The sequence below is a fragment of the Brassica napus genome, chromosome C3 (genome assembly GCF_020379485.1).
Source record: "Brassica napus cultivar Da-Ae chromosome C3, Da-Ae, whole genome shotgun sequence".
Lineage (NCBI taxonomy): Eukaryota > Viridiplantae > Streptophyta > Magnoliopsida > Brassicales > Brassicaceae > Brassica > Brassica napus.
This window is the reverse complement of record NC_063446.1, coordinates 38,115,094-38,139,478: the sequence shown is the minus strand read 5'-3', so window position 1 is coordinate 38,139,478 and position 24,385 is coordinate 38,115,094. Positions and strand designations below refer to the sequence as shown.

General features: G+C 36.6%; 1 protein-coding gene, 1 long non-coding RNA gene and 2 pseudogenes across 2 annotated transcripts; 2 read left to right on the top strand and 2 right to left on the bottom strand.

Moving 5' to 3' along the window:
- Positions 1-358: 358 nt before the first annotated feature.
- Positions 359-2,702, bottom strand: LOC106422000. The gene is made up of 5 exons (XM_048750631.1): positions 2,243-2,702; positions 2,037-2,115; positions 1,682-1,843; positions 707-1,389; positions 359-635 (listed from the first exon to the last, which is right to left on the bottom strand). The coding sequence occupies exons 1-4, from the start codon at positions 2,392-2,394 to the stop codon at positions 1,255-1,257; spliced, it is 528 nt and encodes a 175-aa protein (XP_048606588.1). The 5' UTR covers positions 2,395-2,702; the 3' UTR covers positions 359-635; positions 707-1,254.
- A 673-nt stretch (positions 2,703-3,375) lies between these two features.
- LOC125583546 lies at positions 3,376-4,381 on the top strand. The gene is made up of 2 exons (XR_007320561.1): positions 3,376-3,861; positions 3,931-4,381. It is a non-coding gene; the product is annotated as an uncharacterized LOC125583546 (long non-coding RNA).
- Positions 4,382-11,662: 7,281 nt separating this feature from the next.
- On the top strand, positions 11,663-16,822 carry LOC125583545 (annotated as a pseudogene).
- Positions 16,823-20,352: 3,530 nt separating this feature from the next.
- On the bottom strand, positions 20,353-24,375 carry LOC125583543 (annotated as a pseudogene).
- Positions 24,376-24,385: the final 10 nt, after the last annotated feature.

Sequence of the window (24,385 nt, the reverse complement as noted above, 5' to 3'; positions counted from 1 at the left end):
CTGCCCCTTAAAAATTAACTATATAAATTTAATCTAATATAAAACTGAAAATAAAACCTTAAAAAGTCACAAAAAATCTATAAGAACACAATCAAACCAAAGTTAACTAAAGTAAATAAAATATTTTTAAAAACCTTAATAAGTTAACTGTGAATTTAGTCTTAGGATTTTAGTATATTGTATATTGCTAGTATGTTTAATTCTAATAATAACAAAAACACATTGGTTTATAGGTTCGTTTTAATTAAAAAGGGGAAAAATCCAAATAATAACCGAAGACTATTATCCTCGGTTAACCATTTATAAGTGTTTTAAAAAAGGGGGAAATCATATCCTTAGGTTTTATTTATTCGCTTTGTGAAGCTTACACGGTCTTTTTTATTCATGGTGAAGAAAATTATCAAAGTTACAATACACTACTGGCAAATCTTGTATGAATTAGAACCCGTCAACGTTTCATTAATAAAACAAACGGAAATAAAATATCCGAACATTAAGAAAACTTGCAAGGAGAAAAGACGGTTGACAGGCTGATAGGTTTGTAACACAAACCTCGCTGCCCTTGTCTCCCAAAACAGACGGCCCCGAAGGTGATGTTTCCAATCTTAGCTTGGAAGAGTGTTCTCACCGTCCTCCTGAGATAAAAGAACTTGATTGTCAAACAAAAATCTAAACAACAAACATATGGACAAGAAATCATGACAACCTTGCCATGGGTCTCCAAGATGTTATCTTCAGTGATGGTGGAGACAGTGAAGGTATGGCGCATTAGGTGTGAAGTTGAAGAGTGTGACACAATTTTATCGGAAACAAATGCAACCAATTTAGAAATAATCTTAATCACATAACTACAGCTAATGTTCAAACCTTACATATATAGTGTCATATAAACACAAACGATTGAGAAGAAAGAATCTCACATGTTACTCAAGTTGGCTTAGGATCTCATCAACATCACCAGTAACATCTTCCAACACTCGCAATAAAGAAGGTGCTAACGGGGATATTCTCAGTGTTTTTTTCATCCCCGACTTCCTTTTGCTGTGCATACACTTCCTTCGGTATCTTCTCAGTTAGCTGAAGAAACAAAACTATTAGAAATCAAAACTAATAATACATTTATGATTACTTCTTTACATACAGATTGTGGAGAGTTAAACATGTCTAGTACATTAGGTGTGGGTCTGAGACAACAAAAAAAGAACTACTAATAAGATGGTTGGGTGAGGAATGAAAGGAAGGTGTCCTTTATCTTTACTTCTCGTGGGTTAACCAGAGGATCAATGGTGTTTTCCATCCTTCAAAATCTATGGGAGAACCAGCATCAAGCAGCTCGAACCCATTCACATAGACGGTTGGTGTTGAGGAAACTCCTCTTGAAATGCTATACTGCAATTCAGAAAAAATGCAAAACAATTTTTGGAGTGGACCAAACTTATCATGAAAACTAAGTAATGAGTACTGACAGATAGTAAGGCAAGCTATTAGAACTCAAGCTTCTACTGCAAGTCTGCAAACTAAAATAATGATTAATGAGTAGTGACTATGAAGTGAAGGATCCATATCACTCCGTTTGGTTATCTAGTCCAGGATTACAGAGGACCGAACAGAATAAGCCATTTGAATTCCTTGCCCAGTAAAGATATTAAAACTGAGAAGATTAAGAAGCTGAAGGGATCACCTTGAAGGAAATTCTAGTGCCAAGATCAGATTTTGAGTTGCGGAAGCCAGATTTAAGAGGATAGTGATATGAGCTACCTAATGTAACTGTCACCAGTTTGACTAATTTTTCCACAACTGCAGGTCTTGGCATGAATTGTGTTTGCGAGTTGTAGAACAATGCCTGTTTTAAACAAATATCAACCAAAACCATCAATAATCATCTTAGACAAATATAAAACACCAGACAAAGGCTTCACTAAACCACAGTGAATATATAACGCATACATAAACATTCATTTCAAGAATGAAGAAACAGAATCGCTGTTACACATTTTCTATGTCAAAGTTTGGATTTTAAAATACACTAATCGTACCTGGTGCTTGAAGATCCCTTCCAGCAAACTGAACGTGGCATTCGCGTTTATGGTATCCACAATGTGTAAACAAAAACGCCTGATTGATGATCAAAGATAATCAGATTCAATATGAACAAACATGAAAACGAAAGAGAGAATCAAATTAAAATTATAAACAAAAACGCAATAACGAAACGAAGAGCAGGAGATCTGCAATAAAATACCTCAGAGCCCAGAGGCTTAACCACCATCGCCGGCGACAGAGGAGTCGCATAGGACAAAGAGGCATATGAGGAGAACTGGAGCCACTCACAAAAGAGGAGATGCAGTGAATCGTTCGAACAATTGAAGTTTGTTTCTTTGTAAGAATCTGCATCAGATTTATAAAATCAAACCTAGAAACGAATCGTCGATTTACCGAGACTTTAGGTACTAAAGCTTCCAATCAAACGATTCTTAAGAGGTATTAGGGATTGAATATGGGGTCGACAAAATCATTACGCAGAGCCTTCTTAGATCTGAAGCAACGCAAATGTTAATTGTATATCAAACCGATACAAAATTTACAGATGGGAGATGAGGACGAAGAGTTACTAATGTTTTGATGCACCCATGAACACTTAATTTAAAGCTTGAGTTGATGACATATCATGAATACATGGAAGTTTGATCGACCGCGGTTTCGGAGAAAACATTCGGTCAAAAAAAAGTTTCAGAGAAAACATGACCTGAGTTTTTCTCGTAATTGGGCAAATTTTTTTTTAAGTGGGTCCCACGAAGATGCACACGTGGATACCTTTAGAAGTGAACAAAAACTGTACTATTATAATATAGATTAGTATAATTAATTTTTTTAAAAAAAAATCTGGTGAAATTGTTTTAAATTTTATAGAAATTCATATTCATTTTAAATATTTAGTATATAGACTTATAAAAAAGTATGATATTGTATATATGTCATTACATAAAAAAATAAATTTATAATGGTGAAGTATCAAATTTTGCTCTTTTTTGATGATTTGACCGCACTATATATATAGAGATGTCAAATACAAATTTTAGAGAAAAAATAAATATCTAAGTGGGAGAAATTTTATCAAATAAAATAGGAGATAAATAGTAAAAAGTATTTTCTCTTCTTATCTCCAATCTCAAATCAATCGTCGAACTTTTATATAGTTGAAACCTAATAGTTTTTTTTACCAAATTTGTATCGTTTTAAGTTTTTATACATTGGATCTATTTAAATATGTATTCTTGGCCCAAGTTACCCGAAACCATCTAAAAATAATAAACCCAATATGTAATTAAACTAACCCACCAAACATATTTTGTATTAAACAGAAGAAAAACCTAGATTAAACATTATTATTTGCGGTATTGAATCTTTTTTTTTCTCAGCCGCACAAAACAACATCTCCTATGCTCGCCGTTATGCTTTTCTTCTCCACACAAAACCTAGATCCTCTGTAACCGTTTCTTCTTGATGTTTTCTAAAATCTCAAAATTTTGCTAAAGCCTTGTGATCCTTGTCTGTCTTCCTTCAATCATAAAATCCCCTTTTCACTTTCCAGGTCAACCTCCGTTTTGCCTCCTTCACTACTCTTTAAACTCTATTCCAGCCATCTCGTTCTCTTTGCTTCCTTCACTGTGATATGCTCCTTCCCGCTGACTACCCACAGTGGTTCATCAAAAAGTTGTTGTATCTTCTGATTTTGAGGTGGAGGAATAACGTCATGCTCGTTGAGGAAGTGTTGAGAGATGTGAGCAAACTCTGAAGATGATGCTAGAGGGATGAATCCTTTTTTTTATATATAGGTGAGGATGACCGCCCGAATGAATGGTAAGAATCAGTGAATGCAAGATCATGGTTTTAGCGGCCATTAATGATAATCAATTCGATTTGTAACAGCTGGGAGGTGAAGAACAGAGACCGACATGAACAGAGACGGCTTGAAGATTACTGTCAAAGACGGGCCTAGCTTTTGGTTGGATAACGGCCCAAAGAGCATTATCCATTCCTTACAAATTAGAATGTCTCTGGAAGTCCATTTTTTAAAAACACAGTAAAATAGATGCAATAAAGAACACGCGAAAACAGTGAGTTTGGTAAGCTGGGACAGGTGTCACGCTTATAAAGCTCGAATTTTTGAGCTGGGTGCTGAAGTGGCGAGAGATAACTCTACTTTATATAATAAGATATAACTCTATTGTAATACTCATTTATATACATATATACATATTGTTTTACCAGGTAAAAATTTAATATTTGTTATTAATGATATAGAAAATTCTATAAAGATATAGTTTGTTCATTTGAAATTATATATGCATACATATATATATGTATATCTTTTTGATAATTTTCCAGCGGATTAGATAAAAAAACACGCTTGTGAAAATGGGTGACTTTTTATGTTGTAGAACCAATCGAAGTAAATGTGATCAAAAGTCACATTGACAATTCTAAACGATATTTGGAGTAAAAGTGAGGGAAAATGAGTTACCATGTACTATGATATGACTTAAATAATGATCATTGATTACGATGCGCACGATGAGAGGCGATCGTTAATTTAATTGAGTTTGCGAAGAAGCACAAATTGAGTTAATTAATTTAATAATGATGAAATGTTAGGACATGCTCCGTCCGTTTCAAAATAATGTATATTCTAAAATTTTCACACATAATAAGAAAACACGTAAAATTTGACGTTAAAATCACTACAAGAAAACATCACTTTAACGAGGGCGGTTTTCCTCGTTATTTCGTCGTAAAAGAGGCTTTACGACGAAATAGCGAGGAAGCGTGTTTGCTCGTTACTCGTCCGTCGTAACACATATTTCCTCGCTAATTCGTCGTAACTTAGCGAGGAATATATTTCGTCGTAAAGACGAAGTAGGGCGATTCGTCGTAAAGACCACGTCAATATTCCACGCAAAGACGTCGCTACAATTCCTCGTAAATACCTCGAAATGAGTTCCTCGTAACCTACACGTAAACACCTTGAAAGAGTTTCCTCGCAAAATACACGTAACAACCACGAAACGATTTCCTCGTAAAATACTCGTAAACTTTTCCTCGTTATTTCCTCGCAAATGTTTCCTCGTAAAATAGTCGTTAATTGTTTCTCGTCATTTCCTCGTAAGGTTTCCACGTAAAGAGGTCGTACATTAGCTACGAATTTACTTCGTTTTTATTATTTTTACAGAATTTAAAAATATAATTAAAAAATAATTAAAATTATTTAATTTAATAATGGAATCAGGAAGGCGCCAATAACGGATGAGGCCATCCCACACATCCGTGGTGAGCTCAGCGGGTTTGCCACGCTCATACCCCTTCACGATCCAGTCACCCTTCCAGTTGGAGACCGTGTCCAACAAGCGAACTTTCGCCTTCGCGTTAAACTTCTTCCTCACCCTCTCAGTGATCCCCAAGGCCCAAGTATATTTTTGCTGTTGGAAAAATAAATTAACAATTAGTTTTTTAGAAAGTATATATATAAATCATGAAAAAATTAAAGTATATATAATTAATTAATAGAAACTTATAGCGTAAATTTTGAACCACGTCTTTCTGACGTAGTGAGGCGTCTTACTCCAGTTTGGATGTGGCATGGAGAAGTAACCCTTGATCGTGTCGGTTACGTCCGATGCAAGACATCCGTCAACCCCCCACCTGAAAAATACAAATTTAAAAATATAAATTATTTTTTAATGTTATAAAAGAAATTTAAACGAATTAAAAAAAAATTAATGCAACATACCACAAAGTTCCGTCGGGTCGGTCTGGGTCGATGACTGGTAAACCTTCTCTGCCTGGCAGACTGAGAATGTCCTCTACAGTGTACTGCGAGTAAGGAGCACTCGGAGGCACCATCAAATCAGGATGAATATCGGCGGCCATCGGAGGTGCCATCGGAGGAGGCACAGGAGGAAGCATCGGAGGAGGCACATGAGGAGCCGATGGTGCAGTAGAAGAAGTAGACCCAGAGACTCTCTGAGTGTACTGAGTCTCGGGGACAGTCTCCTGGCCCGAAGAACTGGGAGCGGAAGAAGAGGCCGGGTCTAAACGACTACCCGGCTCACCGAAGATCTCTCTGTAATGGGCAGTAAGTCTTCCTTTTCGAACCTGGGAAAAAAAAATGAAAATTTTAAAATTAACATCAACAATATATTTCCCAACATTATCCACATAATCAACACTAAACAACATAAAATCCGCAAACCTATCTAAATTCCCTATACTAACCACCTAATCTATCATAAACTAACCAAATTAGAGAGGAATCAGAGAGGCTAACCATTGCTACGAAATGGAGAGGAAGTAGAGAGGAAAGAAAGAGTGAGCGCTCGGGTGTATATATAAGATTACATATCGTCGCAAATTCCTCGTAAGTTTACGACGAAATAGCGAGCAGTTACAAAGGCCCGTCTTTTTTTTTACGAGGAAATTGCGAGGAATCACAAAGGCCCGTGTTTTTTTATACGAGGTATTAACGACGATTTACCTTACGAGGAATTAACGAGGCTTACTTTCCTATAAATATACCCACAACTCTCACTCTCAAACCACACACAAACTCCCAAATCACACCTTATCTCAAATCACAATCCTCAAACAAATCCTATTCAAATTATAAATATTTGAAAAAAATAGGAAAAGGAGAAGATATTATAATTCATGTGGGCGAGACTTACGTATTATAATTGCTGGAAGTCACATGTTAATCTGGTATTTCTCTCCTTTTCCTTTTTTTCTCAAGTTTGTACACTACGAGATATTTACGACGATTTGTACTTACGTGGAATTAACGGGTTTATGTATAAATCCGTTTACGTGGTCTTTACGACGATTTCTGCTTACGTGGAATTAACGAGTGTTTTGTTTAAATCATTTTACGTGGTAGTTACGACGATTTCATACTACGAGGACTTTACGACGATTTGTGCTTACGTGGAATTAACGAGTGTTATGTTTAAATCCCTAGAATCCGAAACCCGAAACCCAAACCCGAAACCCCATACCCGAAACCCCAAACCCCAACCCCCAAACCCGAAACCCGAAACCCAAACCCCCATCTTTAATTTTCTACTTCATATATTCCAAACCCCATATTTAATTTTAAGTTTCGTCGTTATTTTTAACGAGTGTTATGGTTAAATCCCTAGAACCCGAAACCCGAAACCCGAAACCCGAAACCCGAAACCCGAAATCCGAAACCCGAAACCCGAAATCCCTAAATCCCTAGTAACTACCGTTGCATGCACATCTTTGGTGGCAGGTTGTATGGAGTAAGAAAGACTGGCCACAATGAATATTGTCTCCCTGACATTCCGAACGGACTAAATCCATCTGTGCATAATCCGAGATACACATTCCGGATATTGCTAGCGAAATCTGGATGTACTTTGTTGAAATGTTTTCAGGCTCTTGCATCTGATGGATGAGTCATCTCACCATCCGTCTGAGTATGCTCGGCATGCCATCTCATCTTTCCAGCAGTCTGCTCTGATTGATACAATCTTTTCAATCTATCTGTAATTGGTAGGTACCACATCCTTTGGTACGGTACCCTATTACGTCCCCGTCCTTGCGGCTTGAATCGTGGCTTCTTGCAGAATCGACATTCTTCTAGCTTCTCATCATCTCCCCAATAGATCATGCAGTTGTCGATGCAAACATCTATCATCTCCGAAGGCAACCCAAGACTATAAACCAGTTTCTGAATCTCATAATAAGAATCAGCAGACACATTGTCTTCCGGCAAGTACTCTTTAAACAAGTCCGCCCATTCGTTCATGCAACTTTCAGGTAGATTGTGATCAGTTTTAATATTCATCATTCTAGCAGCTAACGACAATTTAGAGAGACCTTCTCTACAACCACTGTAAAGTGGTTGATTCGCCGCGTTTAACATTTCGTAAAACTTTTTTGCATCTATATTAGGTTCTTCATCTTCATCATGAGCTACGAATGCATCAGCTACCATATCATGAACCCTATCATAATCTACCATCTCCTCCTGATGGTAACTATGTTCATTATGCAAATGATGATCAACCGGTTCTTTTTCCTGAAAATTGCTATTACTACTACTTGCTTCATTCTGATCATAATTAAAACCTTCTCCATGTTGAAACCAGATATAGTAATTTGCCGTGAAACCTCTATTTATTAAATGCTTCCAAACATTTTCACGATTTGCCAGTTTCGAATTGTTGCATTTCCGACAAGGACAGAACATCTTACCACTTTCTTGGGCGAGCGGTGTTGAATCTGCTTGATGCATAAATGTCTCCAGACCCGCAAGGTATTCTTTCGTCACTCTCCCGTTAGCATCTCTATGCATATACATCCACTTCCGCAACTCGTAAATAGTCCCGGAGCCAGCCATTTTTTTTCTTTCACGTTTTTTGTTGTTGGTGTGTTTAAAATGATGTTCAAACATCCATATTTATAGGAAAATTCGAATCTGGTAGTTGTAATTTTGCTATGAATTTACGACGAAAATTAATTAGGTGGGCAAAAAAAACGTGTAACACCTATAAAGTTGGTGGATTCAAAAATTTCCTCGCTAAATACACGTAAACTATTACCTCGTAAATACCACGCAAAGTTTACGTCGTATTTACGAGGAAATAGTTTTTCCTCGTAAAATACTCGTAAAATTACATCCACTTTACGACGAAACAGTTTTGTCGTTACGTTACGAGGAAATAACGATGACTTTAGTTTTTCACGTAAATTCGTCGTAAACTCGACGCAAATTTACGAGGATTGTTTTTCCTCGTTAATTTTCGTAGTTAAGCATGTGTTTTCTTGTAGTGAATGTATTATTTCCGTCTTTAGATGTTTCTTATAACTTTTAACCAATCAAAATTTAGTAAACATAATTAATATTTTATAATTTGCCATTATTACATACATTGGAAATGTAAATGTAAAATATGAATCTTTTAGAAATAATTTTTTTTTAAAATATAGATCATTCTGAAACGGAGAGAATAGTATTAGTTATCAAATAACCAGAAACGGGAAAAGAATCTGTTACTAGATAACCTTTCAACACTTAAGGCAAAATATTATTCACAATTCACATGCAGGGGCCACAATTAAGGTATTAGAAAATAATGACTGGAAATATTCTTAGCAATTCTTCCAATCTCCTTCTGACCTCGATGTATCACATGTTAGTCATCTTGGATTGCTGTCAAATGTAATCTATTTCTATGAGCCTTTGAAATGGAATGAAAATAAGCAGTATTCCTATCACCAGCTCGTAACCACATCACCCGACTTCTCTGTTTCCAAAAGATTTCTTCCTCCATGTATGCTTGATCAAGTTCTTCTCTCAGTCCACTAATATCCCGTGTAGGCATAGTACTAGAAGTAATAGCTCGATCCAGTTGTCCTCGTAGTCTATTAATGTTGTCACCAGCATTGTGTCGGTTGTGTCTCTTCCATATGGAGATATGTTGTCTGCATCTAACCAACCGCTGAGCAAGGGGTGTATCTAATAGCTGCATCTGGCATGTTTCTTTCCATCCTCTCATAACCGAATCTCTGAAACCATCTTTTCCACACATTCTATTATCAAACCGAAATGTTTTCCTTGGAACATCTACTTGATTGGTAAGAAAATATACTAATGGTCTATGATGAGATTCATTAATCTCCAAGAATTCAGTTGTAGCCGCCGGAAACATATCAAACCATGCTCCATTAGCCATCGTTATGTCCAAACAACTTTTTATATAATGAGTTCCACGCACACCAACCCAAGAGAATCTATTACCAGTCGCTTTAATATCCTGAAGATTGTTGTTGTGGACCAAGGTTCTTCGAAGGAATTTTCAGGTCTTATTGAACCACCAATCTTCTCATGATTCCCAAGCAGTTCGTTGAAATCACCTACTAACATCCAAAGCTCCATCTTCCTGTTTATTCCTACTCGTTCTATCCTCTCCCAAGTATGAGAATGAAAGGTTGGATTAGGGTGTCCATAAACCAGAGAAAAATAGAAAATACTTCCATTACAGCTAATTTTACAATCGATGAAATTAGGAGAACTGCTTAAAACAGAAAGCTGAACATGCTGAAACCAGAAAATAGCTAAACCACCACTAAGTCCCCTAGGAGGAACCGTTACATAGTTGAGAAAGCCCAACTGAGAAGCAACATCACGAATACAGTCGTCCTGCTGTAAATTGAGCGAAATTGAAGGAATAACCTCTCGAACCACTTGGATCGTGGTGAGTAAACGCAGAAAACAAAACTGTTTTTTTTTTCGCCCTTTTCATCGCCAGTTAGCAACTTTTAATCACGTGTTTTAAATTTATATAGTTGCAATTGTTTAAAAGTCTTACATTTTTAAATTAATTATTATTATTATTTATTTATTTTGAAAAATGTATTGTATATTAAGTTAATTTATACATAATGTATTTTACTTTTGTTAGGTTACCTTATTTGATAATTTATTAAATAATCGAACTATTTAAAAATGTTCTTTTTGTTAGTTAATTTTTTTTCTCTAATAATTTTCCGAGGAACACTTGATATCCTCGATCGATCGATGGGATAATCTCATCGATCGATCACATTGTTACGCTTTGGTCCATCTTAGTGATCGATCGATGCGTTTTTGGACATAAATCCATCGATCGATCCGTTTATAAAAAAACATTCGAGATTTTGAAACCCCAAACACTAGTTCCTCGGAATTTCCTCGGAATATTCCGAGGAAATTCCGAGGAACACTTGATATCCTCGATCGATCGATGGGATAATCTCATCGATCGATCACATTGTTACGCTTTGGTCCATCTTAGTGATCGATCGATGCGTTTTTGGACATATATCCATCGATCGATCCGTTTAAAAAAAAAATTGACGTTTTGAAACCCTAGACACTAGTTCCTCGGAATTTTCTCGGAATATTTCGACGGAATTCCGAGGAAGAAAAGGGTTTCCTCGGAATTCCCTCGGATCGGAATATTCCGAGGAAATTCCGAGGAAATAGGGTTTTTAAACCGAAAACAACGTTTTGCGGTTTGAATAACACTTATATAACCCTTATTAAGTGTCTTACGTTCATTATGAAGTCAAAAATTTGTTCCTTACCCTATAATAAACACTTTTCCGATTGTATGAACGAAATCCCCACAACATAAGAAAAACACTTATACACTTTAATGAACGGTAAAGAGAATACTTACAATTCGTTTTAAAATTTGTTATTTCATGGTTTATGCTCATCTATACAAAGAATCCTCAATGGTATGCATTACAATTGTATAAGAAATGAAATACGGCAAAAAAAATTGATGTTTTGAAACCCCAAACACTAGTTCCTCGGTATTTCCTCGGAATATTCCGAGGAACAATATAAATTAATAGAAATACATGCACATGATATTCTTTTTCCTCGAATTAATGAAAATATTCCGAGAAAATTCCGACGGATATTTAAGTGGCCGTCGGAATTTCCTCGGAATATTTTCATTTAACCGGGCAAACAAGCCGCCAAATATTTCGCGAAAATTGAAATTGAAAATACTGAGGGAATTCCGACGGAAAATATCCGTCGGACCCAAGGTTTTATAAACTCGAAACGCATCTTCTTCCCCATTTCTCTCTTCTTCCTCTCCGGCGATCTCTCTCTCCTTCTGGCGTTCTCCACCTTCTCTCGCGACGATCTCTCCGGCGAATCTTTTCCATTCTCTTACAAATCATGTAAGGACCCTATCCCACTCTCTTAGGTCCTATTTGTTAGGTTTTTAAGTAGATTTGATGATTTTAGAAGGTTTTTGATAGATTTTTGTTAGGGTGATTGGGTAGGATTGTGATTTGTTGTGTAATAGGTTTAGAATTGTAATTTGGTTGTGTTGAATTGATTTAGAACTTTTTTTTATAAATTGTTCATTATTTTTGTATTTACAAAACGTTTTTTCTATATAAATTCGATTTTACAAAACGTTTTTTGTATATAAATTCGATTTTTGGATTTATAAAAGATGATTTCATATTTATAAAAATATTTATATTTATTAAAACAAATTTTGTATTTATAAAACATTTTTTTGATTTATAAACACTATTTTTTTATTTTTGTATTTATAAAAACTATTTTTAAATATACAAACCGTTCTTTGTATATAAATTCGTTTTTTGGATTTATAAAAGATGATTTCATATTTTGAAATTAATTTTGTATTTATAAAATATTTTTTTTGATTTATAAACACTATTTTATTATTTTTTTGTATTTATAAAAACTATTTTGTATTTATAAAAAGATGATTTCATATTTATTAAAACTAATTTTGTATTTATAAAACATTTTTTTATTTATAAAAACTATTTTATTATTTTTTGTATTTTAAATATGTTTTCTATTTCAATTTTAATTTTATATTTTCGAATTTCAATTTAAAAAATAAATTTATAATTTTTTTTTTAATTTTGGAAATATTCCGAGGAAGTTTATCCCTCGGAATATTCCGACGACATCTTCCTCGGAATATTCCGAGAAATTTCCGACGAACTTGGAAATTCTGAGGAAATAGGGTTTCCTCGGAATTCCGTCGGAAATTTCCGAGGGATTCCAAGGAAAGATGAATTTCCGAGGAGTTATTTCTGAGGATTTTTTTCATCGGTATGTCGTCGGAATAGAGTTATTCCGACGACATACCGACGATTTTTTTCCTCAGTATGCCGTTGTTTTCTTGTAGTGTTGGCTCTAGAATATTTTTACCCTAACTGAAATGCTTTACTTGCTTTTATTGTTTGATGATACAGGTGTCGAATACAAGCGCATGGCTGGAGATGTGAGGGAATGGCATGCTGATAATCCTCCTCAAACAGCTGCTATAATGATGGTCATATCGGATAATGTGGACATCATTTCAATTGGTCTTGTCAAGCTACTACAAGAGAATAAATACAACCTTTTTCTGGCTTATTCGTTTAGGCCTTACCAAATGTCATACCTGCTCACTTCTGCAGAGTGGCTCTGGGAAAGCTTACTTGCAGGTCCTCTCACGAAGCACAGTCTTCTCAGTGAAAGTGAAAGCAGTGTATCTACCGCAATGTTTCATTGCAAATTGTGCCGCTTTGATACCATAAGCATTGATAATTTCAGGGCACATCTCTTAAGTGATGAAAAACATGCGCAAGAAGTAAGCATCCTCTCTCTCTCTCTCTCTCTCTCTCTATCTGCTTTTTATGTCTAACCATTTGAGCAATTAAGAACCCTGTTTTAACTTTTTCCACTCGCAGGAGAAAAGTATTTTCGAATTTAATAAATATTGTATTCAGAACGCGAGGCGATGTCGAGTAGCTGAGTACGATCGACATCATTGCCCAGACCGCCTGAAGAAATTCAGGAAGCATCTCTGGAGTTATATCTCATTATTGACATTCACTAATTAAAATTTCAATTATACACACTCACAGATTCAATGTTCTTCTATACTCTCCAGACTCGGGCTTTATTTCGGTAATCACATCAGAGTTTACCTGCAACAAAGTATCCTTTGTTGCATACTTTGTTGCAGGTAAACTCTGATATGATTACCGAAATAAAGCCCGAGTCTGGAGAGTATAGAAGAACATTGAATCTGTGAGTGTGTATAATTGAAATTTTAATTAATGAATCTCAATAATGAGATAACAATATCAATGTTTTATGTGTGAAGGTCATATGACCGACAGGCTTTTCACTACAACAGCCTTGTTAAGGCAAGCAAGAAGACTACTCTTCTTTTACAAAAAAAAGAGAAGACTACTCTTCAGCAAGCTGCGCAAGGTAAAACAGCTGTGTACTGGGATTATGAGAACGTGCCAGTCCCATACGACTTCCCTGCGGAAACGTTTACCAGCACATCATGAAGTGTTTGGAAGATGAAGGGTGGAATGTACCGGTTGAACAAATGACGATTGTTGTTGGGTACAAGTGTACACATGTACCACAAGAGTTACAGGACAACAAGAATGTCATTGTCCACAGAGCCAATGACTTTGATAGTAAGCAGTGTAGCCTCATAACATTTTGATCTTGACGGGCGATGGGGATTTCAACAAAGATATCCAAAACCTGGAAGGAGACGGCCATAATGTAATGGTTGTCCATTCCAGAGAGTCAATTTCAGAACGCTTTAGAGAAGATCGGCAAATAAGAACCTTTTTAGGTCTTGAAAGAGAAGCAGATAAGACAGCAAAACAGAGAAGACGTGAGTGGTTCAATGAAAAAAAGGCGGCTCGTAAATACAAAAGTGCCCGTGAAGCTTTGAGTCCCTTGGCAGACCTGTCTTACGCAGACCAGCTTGAACAGAAGAAGGCTTCTATCATGCAAAAGTTGGAAAAACTGGTCAGGAACTTTCTCATGCTCTCTCTTTTATATTTTTGAGATTGCTTTTAGTAGTCTCACTCAACTTCAATGGAGTGAATTTTTTGATAATGTATTTCATTCGCAGACTGGAAATGAGCGTAAAGCTTGTCCAAATGGAAAATCACTTCCAGAATTGGTCCTTCAGTCTAGAGAAATAGGTAAGAACACTATACAAAGTCCAATGCTTTTGATCTCTATTTTGACTGGATTAGTCTTTTGATTCGTACGCTAAACCATTTCAGGTGGCCTTTCATGTAAGCTCGAAGGAATTATAGAATCACCGCTTACGAATGGTTACAGGAACAAGTGCGAGTTCTCAACTGGATATTCCGGTGAGTGGAAGTTAACTGTTGGAGTCGTGCTCGGAACTGATAGGTATATATTTTTTTCTCTGAGACTTGTGCTTACTTTTTCAATAGTCATGGGAAGAACTAATGCAAAATCTTTCCAGTGCGGGTGTGACAGTAGTGGAGGAAGCTGTTAACTGTCCCAGTATCTCTAAACTTGCTTGCCAATACGCTTCCATCTTTCGGAGTTTCTTAGAAAAATCAAGGCTCCCTGTTTGGAATATGTCTAAAAGCTGTGGGTTCTGGCGACAGTTGACGGTATGTGTATTGCAGGATACGCTGTTGTGTTAGCATGACTTACCTAATTTAATATTTCTTTTCACCTGGCTCATATATCTTAGGTTCGAGAAGGAAGCAAACCCGGCGTGTTCTCAAATGATGAAGATGCCGATTCAAGAATTGCAGAGGTTATGCTTATGGTTCAGGTTTGTATCCCAATTCATTAACCTGGACAATGATTGGTTTTATCTCTTGTTTTGATTTCTATATCTTTGCATGAAACTATTCAGGTTTGTACTAGGGATACTAATGAGGCTGTAGTGGCGACTGAGTTTGAAGAACTGGCAAAAGCATTTGCTGAAGGAGCTAGAGCAAGCTCTCCACCTCTTCCTCTGACTGTATTAGTTGTTCAAGTAATTACTTATCCCCATTCTTTACTAAATCCAAAACAGATTGTATAATACAGTTTTGTATCTCTCTAATTTCATCATTAAACTACTATATCAATGGTTTCTTGATCAGGATCACGTAGGGATATCAAATTTTGCACAACCAGATTGTCCACTACGGTTGCTGCCTATTCAAATGTCAGATAATGGAACACATCATGACCAACCCACCAATGTCTTGACTGAAGCTTTGATTCATGATCATATCAACAACCTTCGGTTCAGCATATCCCCAACAGCATTGTTTCGGGTGATAACTGAATCTTTAAGATCGCTGCATCTTTGAAAATTTTGGTCAAATTGCTGATGCTGTAATAAATTTCAAAATGATTTGATCCAGTTTAATACCGGCGCCGCAGAGAAGTTGTATTCACTTGCTGGAGATTGGTCTGATCTTTGTCCTGACACTTTACTCTTTGATGTATATTGTGGAACTGGAACAATTGGTCTTACACTGGCACATCGTGTCCGTATGGTAAGACTCTGCTATTTAACTTGCAAAATCGATTGAACACAATCCTTAACAAAACTATGAAAGTGGGTAGGTTCGGTACTTTACCTCTCTTATGCTCTTCTTACAGGTGATTGGCATAGAAATGAATGCTTCGGCTGTATCAGATGCGGAACGGAATGCAGAGAGAGATCAATGGCATTAGCAATTGCAAGTTCATATGTTCAAAGGCATGTGTTTGATGATAACATATCATGTAGCTGGTTTCATTTATCTTAATCATTTGGGTTCTTCTTCATGGTTGTGATTCGTTGCCTTTATTTTTTTACAGGCAGAGTACGTGATGAGCTCTTTACTTAAAGATGAAATCTCAAATGCAATTGCTATAGTGGATCCAGGTTATCCCGGACTTCATCCAGATGTGATCGAAGCATTGAGAACCCATCCAGGGTTGAAGACCCTTGTGTTAGTTTCTTTCTCACAACACAGGTTACTTTTGACTTTGTTTTGGTTTATCTAACACCAGATTATCACAACACAGGTACATTTCGCTCAGCCCTGAAAAGCTGGTGGCAAACGCGATAGAGCTTTGCAGGCCGTCTTTCGAGAAAACGGGTCAAGAGAACAAAGCCAAGAAGATGCCTGCTTCTGAGCCTTTTAAGCCTGTCAAAGCCATGGCCGTTGACCTTTCCCCTCACACCCACTACTGCGAGATGGTAATGCTATTCAATAGGTAATAATAAACTCTCTTTCTTTATAAGATATGACCCCTGTTCTGGAACGCGGTAGGCGCTAGTCGGGCGGTCGGGTTGGGCCTAGCGCCTAAAGAAAAAATCGGGGATTAATCGGAAATTATGCGGGGCGGAATTTTTAGATGGTTTACTATGTTATAAAACATGTTAATCTTTAATTGTGTATAACATTAATACATTTTCATGTTTATGATTGTATAAAACACACAAATAGAATATATAAATTTAATATAGTGTAATTTTCATCAAAATTATGAATATAAATGATATTTATAAAATTTAAAATTTTAGATCAAATAAACAAATAAAAATATTATTAAAACTAAAAAAAATTAAAAAAAAAAAAAAAAAAAATTAGGCGGCCGCCTAGGCGGCTAGGCGGTCATTTAGGCGGCTAGGCGGTCATTTAGGCGGTTTAGGCGGAAAAAATCGGATATCTGATTTTTTAAACCGATTTGGCATAAATCGGGGCGGAAAAATGACGCGTAGCGGCGGCCGATTTTTAGAACAGGGGATATGACAAAGACTCATCATGTAGCACCAAAGCAACATCTATTTGTCGTTTTTTTACATTAAAACAAAACACAGTGCAAGGATTTTAGTATTTGTTCTTTTTTTTCCCAAAAAGACAAAAGAGACGAGGTTTAAAAAACGACGCCTCTATATATGTATAGATATATATAAGATATATATTATTTTCATGCATATATATGTTGGGTTAGCAAAGATCAATAGAATACGATTAACATATATATATATATATATATATATATATCATTTTCATGCATATATATGTTGGGTTAGCAAAGATCAATAGAATAATACATTTCGTGGGAGAAATTAATCAAGTAAACGTATATGAGTCTGACTTATCTTAAAAGTTTAATTATGTTTAGGAGATTCTACAAAACGGCTTTGCATTTGCATGTAGATTATTCGTTGTAATATTTTTCAAGTGAAGTTGTTGCTAGACAAACACATATAAAAGATAACAAGGTAAATGAAGTTGTTGCTGAAAAAATATTTTTTGGAAGCCTTTGGTGACATGCGAATTTGTTAACGTAATACTAACACTGCCTATTAAATAAAGTTATTAGTTGAGTGGTAATTTCAAAGGAGAAAGGTAAATCGTAGTGAGAAGAGGTATCTTGCTTGCGAAGTGGGTGAACTAAACCCCTTAACTAATTAGTCTCTCCAAATCTAATCTCATTATCTCCATCTTTCTTTATTGGGCCCCAAAGTCCAAATCAGAATGGCCACCAAACTCACCAGATAGTTTGTATCGGAGAAGTCAGTCTAACCGGTTTTCGTTCTTACTTACACACAGTCATAAACACACTGTTCCAATCTGAAGTTCAGTTAGGTTGAAGTTGAAAATTCTGGTGTTCTTTTTTAAAAAAAAAAATCATCTAGAACTAATTAATGGTAATCAAATCAAAAGTAAAAACCAAGTGACGTGTGTTAATTGTAACTTTCTCAGAATCTCAAATAAGAAAGAAATACGTGTATAACATAAGCTTATATTTTGTATCCTGAATAAAGAGGCACACTTAACCCAACAACGGACTAGAGATTTGTATTTAGTAACATGTCATATACAAAATATAACCAAACCGTGGGAGATGAATAGATGCGGCGAGTTCTGGTTCTTGAGTTTTCGGTACAGCCGTGGGAGATGATCCTTGTTCTATTTTCGTGGCGGTCTAGATCGACGGTTGGAGGCGGCTCTCCGACTGTCAATTTGGTTCTCCCTTGCCGACGGTGTATGCGTGAACTCTTGGTCTGGTCTCGTATTTTGATTGTGTTTGCATGGTTTGTTGGGGTTGCTCTCGGAGAAGCTGTATTGCTGGATTGAGGTTTTGAGGACTGGCCTAGTCAGCTATTACTCGTGGCAACTATGATGAGGTCTGTAACTTGTTCAAGTTGCGTGGATGAAACAACCACTCTAAAAAGAAAGACAAGGATGCTGGTTTATGCCACAACTTGAACAAGTTACAGACCTCATCATAGTTGCCACGAGTAATAGCTGACTAGGCCAGTCCTCAAAACCTCAATCCAGCAATACAGCTTCTCCGAGAGCAACCCCAACAAACCATGCAAACACAATCAAAATACGAGACCAGACCAAGAGTTCACGCATACACCGTCGGCAAGGGAGAACCAAATTGACAGTCGGAGAGCCGCCTCCAACCGTCGATCTAGACCGCCACGAAAATAGAACAAGGATCATCTCCCACGGCTGTACCGAAAACTCAAGAACCAGAACTCGCCGCATCTATTCATCTCCCACGGTTTGGTTATATTTTGTATATGACATGTTACTAAATACAAATCTCTAGTCCGTTGTTGGGTTAAGTGTGCCTCTTTATTCAGGATACAAAATATAAGCTTATGTTATACACGTATTTCTTTCTTATTTGAGATTCTGAGAAAGTTACAATTAACACACGTCACTTGGTTTTTACTTTTGATTTGATTACCATTAATTAGTTCTAGATGATTTTTTTTTTTAAAAAAGAACACCAGAATTTTCAACTTCAACCTAACTGAACTTCAGATTGGAACAGTGTGTTTATGACTGTGTGTAAGTAAGAACGAAAACCGGTTAGACTGACTTCTCCGATACAAACTATCTGGTGAGTTTGGTGGCCATTCTGATTTGGACTTTGGGGCCCAATAAAGAAAGATGGAGATAATGAGATTAGATTTGGAGAGACTAATTAGTTAAGGGGTTTAGTTCACCCACTTCGCAAGCAAGATACCTCTTCTCACTACGATTTACCTTTCTCCTTTGAAATTACCACTCAACTAATAACTTTATTTAATAGGCAGTGTTAGTATTACGTTAACAAATTCGCATGTCACCAAAGGCTTCCAAAAAATATTTTTTCAGCAACAACTTCATTTACCTTGTTATCTTTTATATGTGTTTGTCTAGCAACAACTTCACTTGAAAAATATTACAACGAATAATCTACATGCAAATGCAAAGCCGTTTTGTAGAATCTCCTAAACATAATTAAACTTTTAAGATAAGTCAGACTCATATACGTTTACTTGATTAATTTCTCCCACGAAATGTATTATTCTATTGATCTTTGCTAACCCAACATATATATGCATGAAAATGATATATATATATATATATATATATATATGTTAATCGTATTCTATTGATCTTTGCTAACCCAACATATATATGCATGAAAATAATATATATCTTATATATATCTATACATATATAGAGGCGTCGTTTTTTAAACCTCGTCTCTTTTGTCTTTTTGGGAAAAAAAAGAACAAATACTAAAATCCTTGCACTGTGTTTTGTTTTAATGTAAAAAAACGACAAATAGATGTTGCTTTGGTGCTACATGATGAGTCTTTGTCATATCCCCTGTTCTAAAAATCGGCCGCCGCTACGCGTCATTTTTCCGCCCCGATTTATGCCAAATCGGTTTAAAAAATCAGATATCCGATTTTTTCCGCCTAAACCGCCTAAATGACCGCCTAGCCGCCTAAATGACCGCCTAGCCGCCTAGGCGGCCGCCTAATTTTTTTTTTTTTTTTTTTTAATTTTTTTTTAGTTTTAATAATATTTTTATTTGTTTATTTGATCTAAAATTTTAAATTTTATAAATATCATTTATATTCATAATTTTGATGAAAATTACACTATATTAAATTTATATATTCTATTTGTGTGTTTTATACAATCATAAACATGAAAATGTATTAATGTTATACACAATTAAAGATTAACATGTTTTATAACATAGTAAACCATCTAAAAATTCCGCCCCGCATAATTTCCGATTAATCCCCGATTTTTTCTTTAGGCGCTAGGCCCAACCCGACCGCCCGACTAGCGCCTACCGCGTTCCAGAACAGGGGTCATATCTTATAAAGAAAGAGAGTTTATTATTACCTATTGAATAGCATTACCATCTCGCAGTAGTGGGTGTGAGGGGAAAGGTCAACGGCCATGGCTTTGACAGGCTTAAAAGGCTCAGAAGCAGGCATCTTCTTGGCTTTGTTCTCTTGACCCGTTTTCTCGAAAGACGGCCTGCAAAGCTCTATCGCGTTTGCCACCAGCTTTTCAGGGCTGAGCGAAATGTACCTGTGTTGTGATAATCTGGTGTTAGATAAACCAAAACAAAGTCAAAAGTAACCTGTGTTGTGAGAAAGAAACTAACACAAGGGTCTTCAACCCTGGATGGGTTCTCAATGCTTCGATCACATCTGGATGAAGTCCGGGATAACCTGGATCCACTATAGCAATTGCATTTGAGATTTCATCTTTAAGTAAAGAGCTCATCACGTACTCTGCCTGTAAAAAAATAAAGGCAACGAATCACAACCATGAAGAAGAACCCAAATGATTAAGATAAATGAAACCAGCTACATGATATGTTATCATCAAACACATGCCTTTGAACATATGAACTTGCAATTGCTAATGCCATTGATCTCTCTCTGCATTCCGTTCCGCATCTGATACAGCCGAAGCATTCATTTCTATGCCAATCACCTGTAAGAAGAGCATAAGAGAGGTAAAGTACCGAACCTACCCACTTTCATAGTTTTGTTAAGGATTGTGTTCAATCGATTTTGCAAGTTAAATAGCAGAGTCTTACCATACGGACACGATGTGCCAGTGTAAGACCAATTGTTCCAGTTCCACAATATACATCAAAGAGTAAAGTGTCAGGACAAAGATCAGACCAATCTCCAGCAAGTGAATACAACTTCTCTGCGGCGCCGGTATTAAACTGGATCAAATCATTTTGAAATTTATTACAGCATCAGCAATTTGACCAAAATTTTCAAAGATGCAGCGATCTTAAAGATTCAGTTATCACCCGAAACAATGCTGTTGGGGATATGCTGAACCGAAGGTTGTTGATATGATCATGAATCAAAGCTTCAGTCAAGACATTGGTGGGTTGGTCATGATGTGTTCCATTATCTGACATTTGAATAGGCAGCAACCGTAGTGGACAATCTGGTTGTGCAAAATTTGATATCCCTACGTGATCCTGATCAAGAAACCATTGATATAGTAGTTTAATGATGAAATTAGAGAGATACAAAACTGTATTATACAATCTGTTTTGGATTTAGTAAAGAATGGGGATAAGTAATTACTTGAACAACTAATACAGTCAGAGGAAGAGGTGGAGAGCTTGCTCTAGCTCCTTCAGCAAATGCTTTTGCCAGTTCTTCAAACTCAGTCGCCACTACAGCCTCATTAGTATCCCTAGTACAAACCTGAATAGTTTCATGCAAAGATATAGAAATCAAAACAAGAGATAAAACCAATCATTGTCCAGGTTAATGAATTGGGATACAAACCTGAACCATAAGCATAACCTCTGCAATTCTTGAATCGGCATCTTCATCATTTGAGAACACGCCGGGTTTGCTTCCTTCTCGAACCTAAGATATATGAGCCAGGTGAAAAGAAATATTAAATTAGGTAAGTCATGCTAACACAACAGCGTATCCTGCAATACACATACCGTCAACTGTCGCCAGAACCCACAGCTTTTAGACATATTCCAAACAGGGAGCCTTGATTTTTCTAAGAAACTCCGAAAGATGGAAGCGTATTGGCAAGCAAGTTTAGAGATACTGGGACAGTTAACAGCTTCCTCCACTACTGTCACACCCGCACTGGAAAGATTTTGCATTAGTTCTTCCCATGACTATTGAAAAAGTAAGCACAAGTCTCAGAGAAAAAAATATATACCTATCAGTTCCGAGCACGACTCCAACAGTTAACTTCCACTCACCGGAATATCCAGTTGAGAACTCGCACTTGTTCCTGTAACCATTCGTAAGCGGTGATTCTATAATTCCTTCGAGCTTACATGAAAGGCCACCTGAAATGGTTTAGCGTACGAATCAAAAGACTAATCCAGTCAAAATAGAGATCAAAAGCATTGGACTTTGTATAGTGTTCTTACCTATTTCTCTAGACTGAAGGACCAATTCTGGAAGTGATTTTCCATTTGGACAAGCTTTACGCTCATTTCCAGTCTGCGAATGAAATACATTATCAAAAAATTCACTCCATTGAAGTTGAGTGAGACTACTAAAAGCAATCTCAAAAATATAAAAGAGAGAGCATGAGAAAGTTCCTGACCAGTTTTTCCAACTTTTGCATGATAGAAGCCTTCTTCTGTTCAAGCTGGTCTGCGTAAGACAGGTCTGCCAAGGGACTCAAAGCTTCACGGGCACTTTTGTATTTACGAGCCGCCTTTTTTTCATTGAACCACTCACGTCTTCTCTGTTTTGCTGTCTTATCTGCTTCTCTTTCAAGACCTAAAAAGGTTCTTATTTGCCGATCTTCTCTAAAGCGTTCTGAAATTGACTCTCTGGAATGGACAACCATTACATTATGGCCGTCTCCTTCCAGGTTTTGGATATCTTTGTTGAAATCCCCATCGCCCGTCAAGATCAAAATGTTATGAGGCTACACTGCTTACTATCAAAGTCATTGGCTCTGTGGACAATGACATTCTTGTTGTCCTGTAACTCTTGTGGTACATGTGTACACTTGTACCCAACAACAATCGTCATTTGTTCAACCGGTACATTCCACCCTTCATCTTCCAAACACTTCATGATGTGCTGGTAAACGTTTCCGCAGGGAAGTCGTATGGGACTGGCACGTTCTCATAATCCCAGTACACAGCTGTTTTACCTTGCGCAGCTTGCTGAAGAGTAGTCTTCTCTTTTTTTTGTAAAAGAAGAGTAGTCTTCTTGCTTGCCTTAACAAGGCTGTTGTAGTGAAAAGCCTGTCGGTCATATGACCTTCACACATAAAACATTGATATTGTTATCTCATTATTGAGATTCATTAATTAAAATTTCAATTATACACACTCACAGATTCAATGTTCTTCTATACTCTCCAGACTCGGGCTTTATTTCGGTAATCATATCAGAGTTTACCTGCAACAAAGTATGCAACAAAGGATACTTTGTTGCAGGTAAACTCTGATGTGATTACCGAAATAAAGCCCGAGTCTGGAGAGTATAGAAGAACATTGAATCTGTGAGTGTGTATAATTGAAATTTTAATTAGTGAATGTCAATAATGAGATATAACTCCAGAGATGCTTCCTGAATTTCTTCAGGCGGTCTGGGCAATGATGTCGATCGTACTCAGCTACTCGACATCGCCTCGCGTTCTGAATACAATATTTATTAAATTCGAAAATACTTTTCTCCTGCGAGTGGAAAAAGTTAAAACAGGGTTCTTAATTGCTCAAATGGTTAGACATAAAAAGCAGATAGAGAGAGAGAGAGAGAGAGAGGATGCTTACTTCTTGCGCATGTTTTTCATCACTTAAGAGATGTGCCCTGAAATTATCAATGCTTATGGTATCAAAGCGGCACAATTTGCAATGAAACATTGCGGTAGATACACTGCTTTCACTTTCACTGAGAAGACTGTGCTTCGTGAGAGGACCTGCAAGTAAGCTTTCCCAGAGCCACTCTGCAGAAGTGAGCAGGTATGACATTTGGTAAGGCCTAAACGAATAAGCCAGAAAAAGGTTGTATTTATTCTCTTGTAGTAGCTTGACAAGACCAATTGAAATGATGTCCACATTATCCGATATGACCATCATTATAGCAGCTGTTTGAGGAGGATTATCAGCATGCCATTCCCTCACATCTCCAGCCATGCGCTTGTATTCGACACCTGTATCATCAAACAATAAAAGCAAGTAAAGCATTTCAGT

Coding starts and splice junctions, on each gene's coding strand:
- LOC106422000 (XM_048750631.1), bottom strand. CDS start 2,394: ATGCAGATTCTTACAAAGAAACAAACTTCAATTGTTCGAACGATTCAC. Junction 1,844..2,036: donor AAGGGATCTTCAAGCACCAG/GTACGATTAGTG, acceptor TGTTTAAAACAG/GCATTGTTCTACAACTCGCA. Junction 1,390..1,681: donor GCACTAGAATTTCCTTCAAG/GTGATCCCTTCA, acceptor TCTGAATTGCAG/TATAGCATTTCAAGAGGAGT.